Source organism: Plectropomus leopardus, chromosome 12 (genome assembly GCF_008729295.1).
Source record: "Plectropomus leopardus isolate mb chromosome 12, YSFRI_Pleo_2.0, whole genome shotgun sequence".
In the NCBI taxonomy this organism is placed as follows: Eukaryota; Metazoa; Chordata; class Actinopteri; order Perciformes; family Serranidae; genus Plectropomus; species Plectropomus leopardus.
The window spans coordinates 5,057,486-5,077,181 of NC_056474.1; the positions used below are offsets into that span (position 1 = coordinate 5,057,486).

At 40.6% G+C, this 19,696-nt stretch overlaps 1 protein-coding gene across 13 annotated transcripts in view; it reads right to left on the minus strand.

The window, feature by feature from the left end:
- Nucleotides 1–19,696, minus strand: part of LOC121951210 (receptor-type tyrosine-protein phosphatase mu-like) — a 197,850-nt gene that overhangs the window by 59,644 nt on the left and 118,510 nt on the right. For 8 of the 13 annotated variants that reach the window (XM_042497459.1, XM_042497458.1, XM_042497456.1 and 5 more), the window contains exons 12-16: nucleotides 17,110–17,383; nucleotides 13,368–13,404; nucleotides 11,763–11,837; nucleotides 9,605–9,740; nucleotides 7,048–7,077 (exon numbers count right to left, since the gene is read on the minus strand). In XM_042497459.1, coding sequence (XP_042353393.1) covers nucleotides 7,048–7,077; nucleotides 9,605–9,740; nucleotides 11,763–11,837; nucleotides 13,368–13,404; nucleotides 17,110–17,383 — 552 coding nt within the window. The remainder of the gene's footprint in view (nucleotides 1–7,047; nucleotides 7,078–9,604; nucleotides 9,741–11,762; nucleotides 11,838–13,367; nucleotides 13,405–17,109; nucleotides 17,384–19,696) is intronic. The other 5 variants (XM_042497462.1, XM_042497460.1, XM_042497461.1 and 2 more) reach the window with 2 other exon arrangements.

Here is a 19,696-nt window from a genome sequence, read left to right on the forward strand (position 1 = left end):
CATTTTATTTTATAATAAAAATAATAAACATAATTAAGTATGGCCTAAATTACGTATTAAAATGTACTGTAGTTTAAAATTCTTCCTTTAAAACCACTTATATCATGTGATCTTCTAATGTATTCTCTTTCTATTATTGTTTTCTAAAGCATGCAATTTTTTAATTGTCACAAGAACACATTTTTTATGTTTATACCATAGTTTATATGATTTTTCTTTGATTATAATGGCACTATCTGTATTATGCCAACACATGTTGTATGCACTTAAGTAAGAAGCTGCTGAGAGCAACTGTGTAAAGTGCCAAAGTGTGAACGACAGATGTTTGTAAATGACACATCATTTTAAAATTTATGCACTGAAACTTCATCATTCCATGCATGACATCCCTTCGCCGGCTCGAGCTGCTCTTCCTCTTTCCCTTCCTCATCAACATTCAGAGCTCGTAGGTGCAAAAATCTGCAAGGCTTGTACCAATTAATGTGATTCTTGCTGCATGTTCGGCTTGTAAGGTTTAATGAAGGTGTTTGCCCTGAGCACATTGTGTTATACATGGTACATTTAGTAGGCCTCCCATTTTGACACAGAGTGCAGAGGAGGATATAATGAAAAGTAAGATTTATAAAGAATGATGATTTGTGCGTTTCTGTGTGTCTTCAGTAAAAAGGAAGCTATTTAGATATTAAAAGTAAATTACAAATGCTAACAGTGGCTGATTTAATTTAGATTTTTCTCTCTTCTTGATAAAACACTGCAAGAGTTTAGTCACTTGCAGCCTGGAAAGTGGCATACAGGTTTGTTTACCATCAGGGCCACTCAATAAAATGTATGCACTCATCGTATCATCCGGGATTTATGATATAAGTGACCACATGCCAGATGGAAATGGAACCGGTCTCTCCTGAATGAAATTGTTTTTTATGAGCTGATATAATGAAACACTGTACGGAAACATCAAGCGTAATGCCAATATTTATGGACTGCGTTCATGAGCAGATATGTTGTGCAGGTATTTTATAATTTCATAATAATCAATTTTTAATAAACTCATCAGGGTTGAAAAAACTGTCAAACAGCATTCAGGCTGTAACGGTATATAAAAATAACGACTTGATATCGATTTGATATAATGGGTTTATATCAAACTTTCCATACATAAGGGCATGGGTAACAGTTAACCTATCATTGATGCAGTCTACTGGAAATTAATTTCTTTTTTTTAAAAATATAAAAAGGTTGGTTTATATTTACTAATAATACATGGGATTTATGTTACTATGTAATTGAAGACACATTTTATTCCATTTATTTGCTCCTTTGACTCTTTTTTTTTTGCAAATATTGAGAGTTGGTTCATCAAGATAAGCAGTGCATGGCACCACAGAAGACCACCGCAGAAGATAAGGGTGCAATTAAGCGAATATCATCACTTCTGGCTCCAAAAATCTGAGATGGCAACAACCAAAATGCTGAAATCGAGGTTTCAAAACATGAGTGCAAAAACTGATGGGTGATGGCGTTTATGTCCATTATTTTTATGCAGTCTATGGATGCAATGAGATGATGCAGGTACAAGTGCCGGTCAAACCTCAAGTGAGAGCACACTGAATAATGGAAATAATGAGTAAAAGAAAGAAACAGCTCAATTTGGCCAACAGCCCCACAAACATAAGCATGTTAAAAGCCATCCAAAGACAAAAAAAGAGCTTGTAGTGGCTGCTGCAACAACTTTACACAGTTATCATTTCTAATCATGCATCATCATTTATCATTTCACTGAATCTGTTTCAGTTGCATTTAGTTGCATTCACAGTTTATTGAATGTTTTTTTTTCGTTTTTCCCTTTCTTGCCATTTTAACTCAGTTTTTGTTTTTATGTGCAAATTGAAAATGTGCATAAACAGGTGGATGGAAAAGTACAATAATGTTGTGAACACAACTTCTTCACGCTGCACCCCAGTAACCAAAACATCTGTCAGTGCAGGTTTAAAGCTTTTTCACTGAAAACAGTTGCCTGCAGATTTTGAAAATCATGCAGTGAGAGCGGTGAGAGTGAAGCAAACATTGACGTTTTAGATGGAAAACAAAAACAATGAACTAAAAGATGCTAAAGCACTTGGCAGCCATGAGAGGAAGTGCACAGCAAATTAAACTGCAGTGTAAGTTATTCAGTCTTTGTGCAGTCGTTGCCTTAAAGGAAACATCAGCATCTCATGTTTTACTATTAGCTGATGGCCTGTAATCAAGGGCCTAAAATTTGTTCGATACTACTGGATTCAATTCATCTCATCTTATAAGGTGAAGAACATATATTGGTTAATTATATGCGAGACGTCCTCAGATCACATACCTGAGGTTTGCAAAGCGCTAGACACGCCTGCCAAATCAGTCACAAAGTGATACAGTAGGTCTGCTAGTATTTAACATTCCTGCCACATGACAGATGAATCCGACTCTCAAGGGAACAGAGACCCAATCGCAACCCTTGCCCTGCGCTATTGATCTCTCTCTTGTCCCCAGCAGCAGCAGTGGGTGCAGCGGCCGGTACGGCCACCTGATTAAAGGACGGTCATATACTTGATCACACATGTAACTGCATCCCTAATGAGCGCTCTGACTGATGTTGTGTTGCCAGCTAGGCCACCTCTGGCAATGTACCCAAAGTGCATATTTTGGCGACTGCAGGATGTTCTGATGCCTTTAAAAGACTTTGATGAATGCATGAGAGCATTAATGGGGTTCATCAATCATAGAGGTGTTGTAATCTCACGGCTGGCAACAAGGCTGTCATCAGAACTGCAGATGAACACTTCAGAGAACGCTCCACAGGAGAGCATCTTAAGAAAGCAGTCTATAGTTGATTTATAGATAGAAACTTTGGGTTTATGCAACATATTAGTTATGTTTGTTTATGAGCTGAGCTACGAAACCCTGAGAAAAGTAACATCAGGGGTGAAAGGACTAAACACCTATCCTACAGAGCAACTCTGCAGTGAGTTGCAACATTTCCAGCTCCTGCTTTAAAACCATGAGGTGCAAATCGACTTTCCAGTTAGCTAACATGCTTCTGGCATTGCTTGCATTGCCTCTCAGTGCCTATGATGAGCACTAAATCCCTTCTGTATGCCATATTTGCCTTTTTACACAGAACTAAACAACAGTGGCATCATGTTGCTCCAGTGTGTGATTTTAGACAGCATGCCGGCATCGCAGAATCAAATAAGGACTAACGTTTAACACAACACTGTCTACCTCTTGTGTGAAATATAAGATATGGGTCTGCAGCCTTGTGACAGAACATGGCAATAACAATCATTTACATCTCTGTTACATGGTGGCTGATTTTGTCCTCTTTTTGGAGGTTTTCCCAGTTTGCGGACATTTTCGGTTACTGTTCTTTGAGTTAGATGCTAACTGCTGCTAGCTGCTTTGTAAATATCCATGGATGTATAAATCTCCCACCAATCGACTGCACACATAACAGCTATCAGAACATCACAGCCATCTTGTCTGTGTGTCAGTCCTGCAGGCTGTCCCCTTTTAATGGGACAGGCTGCTACTACCTCCAAAAAAACTCTGTCCTTTGAGTCCATGATGATGGTAATGATGGTACCTTTTACACAAAACGGTGAGGCGGCATAACGGTGGGATATTCCCACCTTGAACAGGCAGTGGGAAAGAAGCTAAGCACACAAGAGACACATATGAGGAGAAGATGGTGGTTTGGGTGGCTGTGGTGTTGAATGGGCTACCCTCGCCCACTGAATCATCATTTTGAATTTCTCTCACTCATGATGTGCAGCTGCATCACTTGTCAATGGACTAGAACAGAAGGCTTTTAGTTTTAGACAGTAATGCAGGGCTGGTGTTAAAGATCCTTATGTATTTAGCTGATCCAAACACCTACAATATACAGCAACAGCAAGGACTAGGTAAATAAAAATCAATCAAATCTCCATCAACTTTGTTAAGGGAATTTCATCCTTTGAAATAATGTATTACACCCTCTAGCCATTCATAAATAAATTGTTTCAATGGGCATCTTGCATGTGAAAATGTTCTGAGGTTGTTGCAATTTCCACCAGAGGATAATATCATTTGTTACAGAAATCTGAGGTGCTGTGGTTATATATTTATTTACTCGTTCTCCAACCGTGTTTTATTATCTTTAGTATTTGCTGCTGTCATGGCACGTTCCCAAATGGGGATCATTACTCCTTCAGCTTATCTAACTGTATATTATGTTGTTATCTTGTCAGCTTTAGAGAGGAGTCACAACATTCAGAGCCCACTCTTTACCTGTTTTTTAAATCTTAAGAGTAAAACGCCCAATTCATTTTGACACATGATGAGGCTGGAGAAAAACACGGACATGGTACTTTTGACATCACACATACAATAATATCTGAATGGATGCGATTTGGTTTAACTGCTCATACACATCCGGCTAAGTGCTTGGTGCAAATGTGTGAAGGTAGATGTAATTCATTGTGATGGCCTCAGGCCCGTTTCACACACCACGTGTCAGCGGTGCGTGAGCAGCACCGAACGTGTTGTTTTTTTATTTTGGTGGCCATGTTACCAAATTAGAGCATTTACACAGCCCGCCTGAGCAGCGCTTGTCACGCATCTAGAGAAACCGTGGCTCGCCATTTTTTTACGTGTGCTGCATTTGTCAGCAGAAATAGACAGCGAAAATGCTGTTTTGATGATTATCGTGACACTATACAGGATTCAGGATTTGATTGGGTTTAGGAGTGGGGAAGAAACATCCATCACCGTCTGTCCTCTCCTAACGACTCTCATTATAACATGGCGTGCCCCAGGCACAACATTTAGCTTGAAATCCGCAAAAGCAGCCTGAAAATGCTGAAAATATGATAAGGTTGCATGGGAGTCTATGGGGCACAGCTATGTAGATGCCGGATCCTTGTCGGAGCTGGCCAAAGCTGCACTAGGACTGGCCACTCTGTGTGAAGGGGCAGGATTTAGCAAAGGGTCAATTCCAGACTCAAAGCTTCAAAATGACAACCCATAAACCAATCTGTGACATCATGGTCGCTACGTCCATTATTTAAACCGTCTATGATACGAGTCACAAAAGAGAATATCAGTCATGGACATAAAGTGAGGGGACAAAGGGCCCTGCCCTACTTCCATCACTTTTGCTCAAACCACGTCCATGTTTGAACTTCTCATTTTGATCTCTACTACACAACTATAAAGCTTCATGACTCGCTTACATGGTGGCATTATTATTTCATTGACAAAATCTGTCCACAGACATACAGACAAATAAATACCTGCAAAGTACTCAAAAAAGCTTCTGTGGTATTTCCCCACTACAATTGGTGTCACCAAGACCGAATTCGCCATGACGACACACTCACAGACTCACAAGGGGAAAACAATACCAGCTGACACAAAGTTGTCACGTCTGGTAAAAAAGCTGGGCAGCAATCGAATGTTGAGTTACAATGCAATTGTCAATGTTATGAGGCTTGAAAATTTAGAATTGTTCCGCACAGCTCTAGCCATATTGTCCTTCAAATGGGAGAATAAATTTCAAAATCTTCACCAAAGCACATGAAAAATAGCTATTAAATCCCTAACTTCTTGTGAAAAATAATGTATTTACTTATTATTGTACACACTATCATCTTGGCTTTATGCAAATGGCCAATTACCCAAGAAAACACTACTTGCATGTAGCGCTTAAAAAACACAAAACTGATATTATGATTGTTTCACAGTCTCATCTCTTCGTGCTTAGCTCGGTCAATGTGTGCGCTCAGCTTTGATGACACCGTTCCTTCAAAGTCATCGGGGCTTTTCAGCCAAGACAGCTGTGATCTAATATGAGTGACACACAGAGTATTCAGAGTAGTATTATCTCCAGGTGTATTCTGAGATGTTCTTTGATGTGAGGCAGCCTCCTTTCTCTCCTCTGATCACAGCCATCTCAAGACAGATTAAGCGGCATCCATCACAAAGACCATACAGAGGGAGCCTATGAGCTACAGCAGAGAAGGCAGAGCTGCAGAATAAGCTTCTTTACCATTCAGAGGTATGATCTGGAATCATCTTTTCTATTAAGAGCGAATAAAGCAGCGCTGAAGCTATTGTTTTATGCTTTTGGAGACATCTAAATAGAAAGGAGATTATTCTGTGATCACATCAGCTCGCTCAGTAGGGATGCAAACGTCTTGTCAGCTAAAGACACAACTCCACCATCACCATAGAATCAAATGGGATGGACGTGCAATAACCCAAAAAGACATGCTTGAGAAAAAAAAGGGAAGAAAAAGCATGAGATGGTTTGACGAGAGGATGGAGTAGGGGTAAAGAAAGACTAGAAATCATCACATGCATATGGAGCCTCATTGGGAAGATCAACATGTTAGCTCATGCTTTGTTATACCTAGAAATACGATCAATTCATCATAGAGTTTTTGGCTGCATTTTTGGTGTTTGCAGAGTTTATACACAAGTGTACACAATCTGAAGCTCATTGAGGTTCTGGGCACAACTAAAGCACTGTGATAGGCACTTCAAAAAATCTAACTTTGACAAGTCAACAGAGATGAAATCATTGGAGGCAAATGAAAAATTCACACTCAGTAAAAATGCAGTATATCTCCTGCATTGATTTTTTTTTTTTTTTTTTTTTTTTTCACAAGATGAGTTTGGCAGCCGTACAATCATTAAGGCAGTTTAGTTCATCATTTGATAAACAAACTTCTTAAAAGTCTAGAAGAAATTATGTTTGCAATAACATCTCAGTGGCAGGTTTTGTGTTGTGGGGAGGGGGTGCAGCTGTGTCTGCGTGCTTTCGTCAGAAGTCGTGCCAATGTGACATACAGCGTGATGTGCTCGTCGTGTGGAGATGCATTGGAGTGGCGTCCTCCGTTCCTCCAGCAGAGATTACAGTTGGGCCTCTGTAATGGCTCTGAGCAGGAGGAGGATGACATGGCTCTTTGCATGCATGGGAAACATGTGTGGGTGAGAAGAAGCATGGCACTAACATTACACAAAGTGGTTACTTACAGGTAGTAAGTGTAGGAGTGATAGGTTCTTCTGCCGAGTGGGGTGGTGGTAGGATTTAAGCAGTGGAGGAGGGGAGGGGATGGAATGAAAAGGAAAGAAAAAGTAAAAATATATTAATGTTTGAAAAAAGAGTAGAAATGAACAAAATCAGATATGGTGGCATACGTGGAGGTAAACTAGTGATCATGAGGGCAAAGGTGATCGCTTGGAGTCATGTCATGCTTTGCAAGGGGAGGGGGGGCTCGGTACAGTAAAGTAGAAACTAATTATATCGATATTGAGCTATGATGGCAAACCAGACGCAACCACGCTACTCGTCACTAAAAAAACCCTTCTTTTATGAACACATAATTTTATACACCTATAAAAAATTACCATATCTGACCTCCGAGGTTAAAACTTAATGAGTGCTTTGAATGTCTAAACACAACTCAGATTCCCTGTTGGTAATAGTAAATTACACAAAATTCAACCAATGAAGTCATCTCCATCTCTGGTTTGATTAAGGCTAATTGAAAACAATTCCATTACTGAGTGCTGATTTTCACATCCACCCACTGATCGCTGTGCTACACAGACAGGGCCTCGCTGTAGAAAATGAAGAATCTCATATTACTGTCGAAAATAAACATAGAATGCAGTAATTATATTACTATGCAACTATGCCTCCTCACTACTCAATCTACTGCACTGAAGTTTACTCAACACGAGCTATCTAACATTAAAGAGACAGCTCGCTCCCTAATCAGAAACACATATTTTTCCTCTTACCTGTAGTGCTGTCTATTAATCTAAATTGTTTTGGCCTGAGTTGCCTAGTGTGGAAGATATCGGCCGTAGACATGTCTGCCTTCTCTCTAATTTAATGCAACCAGACAGTACTCTGCTTGTGGTGCTCAAAGCCCCCCCAAAAATATTTGAAAAACTCAACAGCAATGTCTCTTTCCAAATGTTTCCATAAACTGGATACTTTAGATAAAACACAGATCCTAGTGCGAGCGATTTCATGTGGGAACTATTTTCTTCCCACTTAACTACCCCCGCCAATCGTATCACCACGAGGGAAGGAAATGTGCATCTACTCATGGACGAGAGGCTCGTGAAATTGCGAGATGTAAACGTTAATGGCGTTCTTCTCAGCCGAGCTGTAACGTTAGTTAGCTCAGTGGGGCTAGGTGAGTTAGCAGTAGATGCACGCTTCCTTCTGCGCAGTGATACGGTTGGCGGGTGCAGTTCCTAGCTGGTCCAGTCACTGATCCAGATTTCTCTTTAGTCATTAGTTTAAGGTCCACGTGTTATAGGTGAGCACATATTCTATTTTATTTTAAAAAATGCAAAAACCTTGTTGGCTTGAAAAACAAAAAAATAAAACAAATTATAAGAATAACAGAAACGGCCCTTAAAAATAAAAGCTCCATGCTCTGATTTTAGAACATTGTTAAGATTTTAGGAAGTTTTGAGGATTTAAGGACACTTTTTAGGATTTTAGGACGTTTCTATAATTTACTGATTTTTAAAAGTGTGTTTTTTAACAATCTTGACACATTCACAAGCCACTTGTGGTCCATTCAAAACGAAGCCACGACTCACCAGTTGGAAACCACAATTCTACATGAAACTGCTCTCAACAAGATTTTTGGATTATCTGAAGTAACTGGGTCATGATTTCTGAAAAGAGAAATTGCTGTTGAAGTTTTTTAATGCTTTTTTTTCCGGGCACTTTAAACACCACAAGACGAGTGTCATCCAGTTCCGTTATATTGGAGGGAAGGCAGACATCTCTACTGCTGATATCTCCAACACTACAGCTACTCACAAAAAACAGTTTAAACCGATAAACAGCACTAAAGGTAAGAGTAAACATTTGTATTTTTGATTTTATGGTGAACTGTCCCTTTAAGGAAGAACGTCCGCTAGTACAGCTAACACATTTTAGGTTTTACCGGGGACTATATTCTTTTCACAATGGAGATATTAAAAGAAACCAACTTGTGTCCACCAGAGAAATATCTGCAAAAACTGACATTGTGTTATTTCAAGCCTTGCTGTGGACAAAAGGGGGTTGATATTTGTTGAGCTTTAGCTCCCCTGATAGCTGGGATATGTACAGAAGACCTCTCTCCAGTATGGGGTCCGGGGCTAATGTAAACTTAGCCTTCAGCTATGTGGCCATCCTCTTTCCTTTTGAGCCTTTCATCATATTTTCTTTCTTATCTCCTCCCCGCCTCTCTCCATACCACGGGCCTCAAAAACTGTTTTTTTCCTATTCCCATTCCAATGTCATTGAAGCGCTGCGCATTTGTTTGAGGGTGCCGTGGAAACGGATTAATTTTTCATGGCACACTGTATCTCATGGCTGTAAACAGCCTTAATGGGGCGTATCAACATAATCAAATTAATTATTTACTATGACGCTGACAATACTACCGTTTGAGGGAGGAATATACGAAATGATGAAACAGAAACTACTTATGTGTGAGCACTTCGGCAACTTTAGCTCAACCTCTTCCACAAATGTGAAGTAGTATTTCAAGGAGTAAGAAAAAAAAAAGCTTACCTTTTCTTCATGAGGAGTACCACTCCTAAGAAGATGATGACGAAGAGGAGGATGCCGGCGATGACCCCGGCAATCTTCACCGTGTGATCCGTTTGTTTCTCGGGCTCCACTGCGTCAGGTTTGTGAGTGGCTGCTCCTGCAAAACATCACAATGCAGAGAGATCAAACAAAGAAAGTGGAATTAATGTGGCACACTGTGAAACAAATCTAATGACCATTTGCTATTGTTCTCCATGAACCAAACAGCAGAGTGCACATCCATACTTTTAGTATTTCCCCTCATTGATTCGACTTTGTGGAGGTCTGAGGCTGATTAATCAATATGCTGATATTCTGTGACATTCTGTGGACCATAAATATCAATACACATTTACTGGCTGGGAGTAATGTTTGTTTTGAAAGTAAGTGACTCCCTATTGTTGTCAAGACTCCACCTTGTAGCTGGACATCAGCGCTTTGTGGACCAGGCTGCACGGGGAGAGATAAGTGTGAACCATCTTTACCCTTGGTTAATCATGTTTGGGGCAAATGGTGGCTGGGCTGTAAAAAATGTAAGGATGCAGGACGGAAAAGATAATACCCAAGAAGATAAAAAAGCCTGAAATAACCAAAACATTAAATATCAGCTCGGGAGAGGAGATAGCCAACAACGAGAGAGACAAAGAGAGAGGGAGGGGGGAAAAAAGCGTCTTGTTTTAACAGCGTCTGCTCCCCGGGAAGTGATAAGAAGCACTCTGAGGAAAAGCAACGTTCCTGGAATGACAACTGTCCACCTGAACAACACCATTATTCCTTGTCACCAGGGGTAAATTTAGAATGATAAATTGTTATGTCAGGCCAATCTGTTAGAGCGGACTCTCCTCTGCGCTGCCATTTTCTCTCCCTATCAAAAAGGTAAATATCTATCCCCGGCTGCTTTTGACATATTGTTCTTGCTCTGGTGTGTTGTTATCAACAGCCAGGCATTTATTTAGATATAACTTTTTAAGGCGGAGCTGTGGCGGATTTCAAGACTGGTGACACATTAACAATCATGTCTGAATGGGTGGTGCAGATTTTGTCCCAATATACTGTTACAGGATAATCTTACAGAAATGCTGTCAGTGACAAATCCCCATTTGAGCTGTGAGTGCTGTACATTTGCTGCTACAAGTCAATATTCTTCCATTCGAGCCTGAGAGTTTGAGATTCACAACAAGTAGAAACTGAGCAGAATTTTAATAGTTAGACGCCGCACTTTTGAAAACTTGCCGGATCTTAACGATGAGCATTTCAGCATCCTTTTGTGTGTTTACAGTTGTCGCAACCGCCACCTACCAACACTTAATCTCCCCCCAAAATAATGAGAAATATTCATGAAAGAGGATTAACTCTTGTCAAAAATCTCCAACACTGACACATCAAATGACGATCGCACCTCAAACAGGTCTTTCATGTCCGGTAATGCCGAGAAGATGAAGGTAGAAGACACCGTCTGTGAGTCTTTGATTTAATCACACTGATTCTATGCAAATAACAGGACAATAAACAAAACCACACACATGCAGTAAACCACTTGTTTGTTTTCCTGGTGAGGGAATCGTCAGCATGGCCGCCACATTAAACCTGTAATGCCGGGATAGCTTGCTTTGCCTGGAGGCCACTTTTGCAAAATGACAGGAGGCCAGGGGCCCAACACATCTTTTTAGGATTTTAAGATGTTTCTAGGTTTTTTGAACGTTTCTAGCATATGAGGACATTTCTTGGATCATAGGCTGTTTCTAGGATTTAAGACCATTGCTAAGATTTTAGGACGTTTTGAGGATTTTAAGACGTTTTGAGGATTTTAGGACATTTCTAGGATTTTAGGATGTATCTAAGATTTTAGGACATTAGGGGCTTATCTAGGACCTCTGTCAGAGGTGCAGGGGATCCTCCACTCGCACTTTTTTAATAAACAAGCTCTAATTCGATGCCGTTTTATGCACTTTGGCACCTTATGTATTCCAAAAGACAATAAATAATAAAAGAAACAATAATAATTTTATTTTTATTGGGAATTAGAAAATTGCTGGGGGACTCTCTCTACACCCTAGCCAGATTTGGCCCTCGGGCCATATGTTGAACATTACTGCCACAGTGGGTTAAACCAAGTTGTGCAGAAAGCTACGGATCTGACCTGTTAGTTGGTTGTCGCCGGCCGCTGGGGCGATGCGGATGTAGGGGGTTGTGAGCTGAGTCACGAGTATGGCGGCTGAGTAGAGTCAGTGGATCCAGGATTGCATGCAGTTGAGAGAGACAGAGAGAGAGAGAGAGAGACAGGCCACACTGAAGCTGAAAACAGCCACACCAACAGTTCTCATCATCATGCAACACTGAAGCAGAGAAATACAGTATTAGAGAACATTTCACAATTTGTTTTGCAAAGTTAGCGGCAGCAGTCATTTCACACAAGTTCATATCTTTGTGAGAAGTGCATTAAAATGTTTCCCTTCGGGTGAGAAATTGCTTATATGATCCTTCTACTTCTAGTGCGTGTGATTTTACATCAGCCCATTGAGCCATGTAGATGGAGATATCTGGAACTCTGCACGAGATCCATAGTGGTGCGGCAAAATATACATGATTGTCGGGGCGTGTGACAGGACCTCCCATGGCCCCGAACAGAGTGTGACTAGGGCTCCCTCCGGCCTTATCAATTCTGCTCCCCGATCAATGGTGCTTAGACTTCATCACCTTTAATGTGTGGAGCAGGACGTACGAGCAGCATAGCTAAGTACCTACAGACCTCAATGGGCACACAGGCTGCCTCCCGGTCAGGGGAAAACACATGTTCTTAGTCAATGTATTGATGTAAAGACCATATCACACATTAAGTCACTCACGAAGGGTTACACTTTAAAGTTAAGTTAAAGAGGACCGATTATGCTTATTTTCAGATACACACTTGTTCTAGCAGAAACAAAAAATACATGTTTATGTACGTTAATGGCAAAAAACCCATATTCTCCTTTACTGTCTGTGCCAGAGGAGCTGTATTTACCCTCTGTCTCTGTTTTGGCTATTTTTCCAGTTGTTATGTATCTCAGCCAAGGAGGTTAAAAAAAGAGAGAAGTCACAGCATCATATCACAGGACCCAAGGAAGAGTCCAAAAACCCAGAAATTAGTTAGCATTTGAGCATTCACAGTTTCCTTGTCTTGAAAGATTTTTTTATTGGGTTTTTGGTTGATGACTGAAATAATATTGTAATGTATTGTTCTACAAAAATAAAATATGTCTGTAAATAACCCAGTCGTAAACATTACACATCTTAAAAAAGGCGGTTGCGAGCAAGTGGCAAAACATGCTGGACAGCGCTGCACAAGGCTTGTTGTGGTGGCAACATTAAGTCATGTGACCGTGGTGTAGTTTGTTTATAGTCTAATATTAGCTTCTTACTTCATAACATTTAGGCTTCAAAAATCCTGAAAGTGGTGTTTATTTGTTAAGATGATCTTGCTGAGCAAAACATGTGAGTAATCCAATGGAAAAATCTCAGTTTTTGCTCACAGGGATTATTTTTAACATCAATTTTTCTCATTATTTGAAACATTTATTACCTACATCTGACATTGCAACATCATACATTAGACAGAAAATCAGTAGTAGGTCCCTTTTAATGATGCAACAGTGTTAAGACGTGTCAGTTTGTATCAGTTTCCTATTAATTTTGTTAATTATCAGAATCATGTGCAAGTGATGTTAGCAAACATCCTCATTCACACTATCTGATCTGTTCTTACCTTTGGTGGCTACTCGAACACAGTCGATTTTGGTCTCCTGTGCAAACAGATAAATTAAAATGAGAAAGAAGAAGGAAGAAAATGAGAGAATCAGAGTTTAATATGACACGCATGCACAGACATGAGACAGCGGCAACAACACCTCTCCAAGAACCCATGGTTACAACAAAACAGCTCGGCCAGTTCCACGCTGTCCCCTATCATCTGTTGAGCTCAATGACTGTGACACAAAACGCAGTTAGGCGAGAGGGCCTACAGCACAGATTAGTGGTGCTGAGCTGCTGATTTGTCAGCCAACAGCGATCTGTCGGCAGCCTGCGGCTCAAGGTGGTCAGCCACTGTGGAGAAACCAGAGCCCTGTGACAAGCGACACCAACCCAGCATGCACGGCTCCAAAATGACACGTCAGGGAGCCTTTCTGAATATGTAATGGAGTTTGAGCTCTGACAACAGCCTTCAACAACACAAAAAAAAAGCTCTTGCTGCTGGCAGAGAAGTTGGTTGTCAACAATGGTCTGGTGAACAGGAAAAAGGACACAGACAGGAACGAGGAGGCAATGAGTAATACAACACAAAAGACATGAGAGCCGTGTCCCTGTGTTTGACCCAGCCAAGCTGTCCAATGAGCAATGAGCACACATGGGAGACACAGCATTTAGAGGCCTAGAGAGGCATAATAAAGAGAGAAAAAAAACATCAGTGTTCACGTGACCGTGCATGTGTATTCACATTACAGCTGCTTTTAAGCTGTCAGGTGGTCCTTTTGTTAAAGGCAACATAACGAGTTATATTAGATTTTTTTTTATTCAAATAAAAGGCGAAAAAATTGTAGGTATGGATGGCACTCACCTTCTCTAAGTGCTAATTTAATTTAAGAAGCCCACACAAATCACTCCAACATTATTAGACATTAATTAATGCTTGCGGTACTATCCATTGACAGTGATGGCATAATGAAAGAGAGTGCATTTGGCCGCTGTAAATCAAAACATTGAATATATGAAATAATGTCAGAGACAAAGCTTTGTACAGTGTCACCAAGGGACTCTTTCATTTTTATTTGTGCAAGGAAGAGCACTGTGAGCCAATTCATACCACTCACAGATTCGACCTGAAAAGTTTCAGAGCGCCGGTGCTTTACTCTCAAGAGCAAACTCGCTAATTGGATTCAGCCCTGCCGCACATGTTATTTCTATTGCCTCCTTAAAGACGTGCTGGCGTTTCTCAAGGAGGCTGTTTACGGCGATTCTAATTCAGGACCACAATCGGTGGGGCTCTTGAAGTCGCCATCGAGCTGTCTGCTGCGGCCCCGTGGAGGGGGGGGGGCCCGCCAAGGGCCACTTGATGACAGAGGCTGCGACCTGCACGATCGGTAACCCCGTTGTTGTTTCCTGCCTCCCACACTTAACTCGCGCTGGGACGACTGCCTCTCTTAAATGCCGTTGATCAAAGGCTTGTCTGGCATTTGGCATAAAGCTCCATAGGAAAAGGCAGGAGAAGAGGGGCCACGGTAATGGAGGGAGAGCGCATGTCACCGCACAGAGCTCTGCATTCCACGCTTGACCCTGCTGTAGCTTATTAAGAGTGTAGACAGTGCTGTTGGTGCAGCCCACCAGAGAACTGACACATCTATCAGAGGCCAAATGCAATTTTGCTGCTGCGTGCATGTGTCTGCCTGTGTGAGCAGCTACTGTGTAGAGTCAGGGACTCCTGGACTCAGCCACTTCAGCCCCTTTCAGTCGCCCAGTCAATCAATCTGTCAGTCAGCCTGTCATTCTCATTAAACCTACCATAATATTTAGCATCGTTTTATGTAAGCCTGAAAGTGGATATGCATATGGTTCAAAAGAGAGGCCAGTTTTGAATATATTACAGTAAATCCTTATTCTCACAACCCACATTCAGTTTTGAGTTGGAATTTTTCTGCTGTCGGTGCTAAATTAAGTACACAAATTAGACGTTTTCTCTCGACTCTGCTTATCTAATTGTCTAGTTGCTGAGGTACTGTATATACTTATTAGCACAGCACTGTAAGACATGCTGTCAAATAATAAACTGTCAACCTGGCACGCAACACACAACATGTAAGTGTGTTTTTCTGCCTCTCTTTGTCATCTTTGTTTTAATTCTTTGGTTAAACCAGTAAAAGCAGAGCTAATATCACAACGTAAAGAGACTCCATTACCAGTAAAAGTCCTGTATTTAACATAAAAGTAAAAGTACACAAGTATTACCAATTTTTATTTACAGTAATAAAAGTAAACTTGTTATGGAGTGTATAATATTATTGTGCATTATATGACCGCATTGTTATTGATAAATAAACGCATATGCAGCCTTAAAATGAAGTAGGTGATTGAGATGATGATCTCTTAAATTACGTAAAACACTTTTATCATATGTTTCTTAATTTGACCAGGCTGCTCTCATTCAGTCTCACCTGTGTGCTGCAGGCTGTTGTCCAATCATGGATGTGTAAACAGACCTGGAAACAGCCTTTCAGGTGGGATCAATTCATTCCTATAAAATTTGCTTAGTGGCACATGAAGCCAAAAAAGCTCTATTTACATCACCTGGACCTTGTGCATTAGAGACTGGAGACTAACAGCAGCCGAGTGTGGCCAAGTGAAGCTAAATGGCTAACTACAGGTTTAGCGCTCTGGTAACTGGAACACAGATCAAATTATTTAATCGGAATTAATGTCATCAGACCGAAAGGATCAATTTCCAACAGTGAAACCAGTCATTTTGCTGAAGTTGTGACACTCAAAAAAAGTGTGCCTACGGATTTACAGGCATCTCTTTCACAATGAGAGTCTATGGGAAAAAGTCTTTTTGGGCCCAATGGCATCATGCGACAGACCCTGATGGTGTAATTCCACTTTTGGCCACTATGTAAAATTGGGTCCAAAGTGCTGTTCCAGGGAGCTTGTGGGGACTCATGTCTATGAAAGTTGCTGAATGGTGCATGAAGCCAAAAATGCTAAACTGCTGTATACAAAATTACCCAGCTGACCGGCGCAGCTTCCTCATTATTGGGCCCATAGAGCCGCTGACTTGGCTACTTCCAGTTTAGTGCTCCCCTAAATTGAATGGAGATAAAATTATTGAATCTTGCAGCTCTTCTCGACTTTTAAAATCTTGATTGGGAAACGAGTCATTCCACAGGTGTTGTGATGTTAAAAAATTAGGTATCTACTGATTTATATACATCTCTTTCACAATTTAAGTCTATGTGTCTGTTGGGAGTGGGAAGTTGTAATTCCACTGTTCAGCCACCACGGAAAGTGGCTTCAATGTTCGGGCACACTTGCTGTTGGCCTGCGTACAACCCAGGAAATCAGGGTTTGTGACCAAAAATCTATGTTGACTAATTTTAAGTTATGTACGTTATAACCAGTAGGGGCGCTAATTTGTAAGACATCATCCAAACACTGTGTATAACTTTTTGTAAGATATCAAATGAACCACTGAATGAGGATATGTTGATCTTAAAAGTGATGGTCAAATCCATGCATGAGTAAAAAGTACAATATTTCCATCTGAATGTGGTGGAGTGGAAGTAGAAAGTAACAAAAAAAACCCCAAAAACTAAAGGAAAGCATTTAAAAAAAGTTGCTTCGTGAAACAAACACAAACTGGCCAGATTTTTCAAAAATGTCACATTTGAATAAACCCTGTATTTTTAGTGCAACTTTAACTGACATTGCATAAATAGAATAAAAATTTGAGAAACACCCACCCCGTTGGCTGTGCTAACTGCCTGGTAGTAGATGCTGTAGCTTTTCTGAGGCAGCAGAGGGGCGTTCCAGTAGCCGTTGTAGGTCTTGTTGTCCCCCACAGTGAAGGGCTGGGGTGAATGGATGCCGCCGGCAGGGAACTGAGCTGTGAAATAGTACTGGGAGTTCAGGAGCGTGGCGTTCTGGAAGTGAATGGGAACTGGGTAGCAGCGCAGGATCTCTGCTGTGCCTCGTGCTCTGCGTGGACGTTCCTCCTCCACCACCACCTGGTACGCACTGCAAACACAGGACACAAACAGAATTGACAGACTTCAGTGGGCCAAACAGGCGCTTGCAGAACAGTGCTGGCAAATTTTTCTATGTTGCCTGTTAGAATTACAAAGTGCAAAAATGGCCTCTTTATGAATGGCACAGAAATGCATGCTGCAAAGCTCCAATTCTCAGAGTACACCAAGAAATTGTTCTTTATTTAGACGTGAGAGAGAAGAGATTTTTGGACGGATAATACATTTCTCATCCAGCCATTTCAGATTTGTTTATTAAAAGTTTTAGTTTTAATGTCAATATTTCAGGATAGATTACAATACATGACATGGGATGTGAGTCAACATTAAGCTCCTCCAGAGTTTTCTTTCCAACATCTTTGTGAATAAAGTCAATAGAAGCTGAAATGAACTCTTCCTATCTGTAAAAGCACAACATTTTGAGCCCTTTCTGTGATTTCTTTTGATGTACAAAAGTTAGAAAACAGACTGCAAGCTTAAAGCAAGAATGGATTAGCTTACACTGTGCTGTATATGAGGTCATGAAGTTACAGGAAAAAGGAAGAGCATCAAACTTTTACCAATAATATGACAAGACAAAAGAGTGTGACTTCATGTCTACAGAATAGGCATTATAAAGTAAAGTAGTACAAACTTGTTAATTAAGCGTAGTAACATTTACAAATACGCTCTATATGATTTTCAGAGTTGAGATTATTAAGTGTCCCCTTCTGGCAATAACAATAATTTATCGTCTCTCTTACATGGCGGCTGAAATGTCTCACCTGTCCCACCCATGGTCCCGTCCTGCTGGCTGTCCCTTTTACACAGATGCCGTTTTGGGGTTGTTACTACCTTCGTTGCTGGCTTAAAGGCGAAACAACTCTCAACCCCAGTCTGCTTTCTTAACATTTATACAGAATGGCAGAGCAGCATAACAACACTATATTCCCAACTTGAACGAGCAAGAAAAGAGGAAATGATTCAAAGGTTGTCTGCACACAGCTCTCAACATGTAGTGACTGAGCTGGCAGCTAACTGTGCTAACAGCACAGACAATTCTAACAATGGCAACAGTGCTGACAGAGCTAATAGTGTTTACCAAGGAGGAACTGAAGTGTGGGCACTATGCTTATACGATGCCATCATCCCTAAGAGGCCATTTACATGGCAATGGTTCTTGCATGAAACATAACACTTGTTATCATTCAAACTCAGATTTTTTAAAAGAAAAACTAAAATTAAAGACGTTTCCAGTTTTAGTAGGACCGTTGTCATCTTAACATGGCCTAAATCAGCAGTAGCCACCATACACACTGAGGGAGTGTGATAACAGTCTCTGCTCAGGATGCCATTATTCCACTACATCTTTACATAGCAAACACTTGTTTGCTGCTATATTAATGCTTTGAATATCATATAGAGCTCCTTAAAATAATCAAATAAGAACATAACATATTCACTTGTGTATGTAAACAGGGCCTGACGCCTGACGCCATTTGCATTTTCATTATTTAACAACTGAAAAGGTTAACGGCACTTTCCATTTCCTCTCCATCCAAGCCTTGTGTTTAGCTAGATCAAAACTGCAGCCCTCTGTGCCTCTGACAGAGATGACATTGTCTCTGAGCCGGCCACTTAGCTTGAGGGGGAGACTGACTGTCTTATAGACTTTCATGTTAGTATGCATCTCGCATCCACCTGGTAAATCTATTGAGTCGCTGAGTGACAAAGAGTCTGTTTACAGCTGCCACGGAGAATAACCAGCCATGATTGGGGACTAGTGTTCCATTTCCAAAAGAGCCATGCAAACAACAAGTTATTATTACACACGATGGAGCAAAGTTACAATGCTCAATGAATGAATGCATGACGAAATTTATGAATGAATGAATACTATGATGTGACATGCTCTGGTTCTCTAGTTTTGGAAAGCTGATTTCTGGTTTTAGCATGTTTCTTGTTCATAATTGGATTAAATTAATGAATAAATAATGAATGGATAATTTGCACATTGTTGAACTAAATTTTTATGTGTGGAGTTTTTGACCATTAGTAGCAATTTTTTACGACTGGGTGCTTATTTTGTTTGTGTAATTCAAATGCAGGGAGGATGCAAGGTTACGCATTACACAAACGAGAAAGGAAAAGCATTTAAGGTTTTTGTTAGACCTCAAGGATACACAAAACATGAAGGGCCCTGAGGACACCTGGTATTAACATGTGATCTGTATCTGGAAACAATATCTGGATACAAATAGACAATCCATGCATTTACACATGGTAATAATAAGCCTTCCCATCTTGATTCTGCCAGCATTGTGAT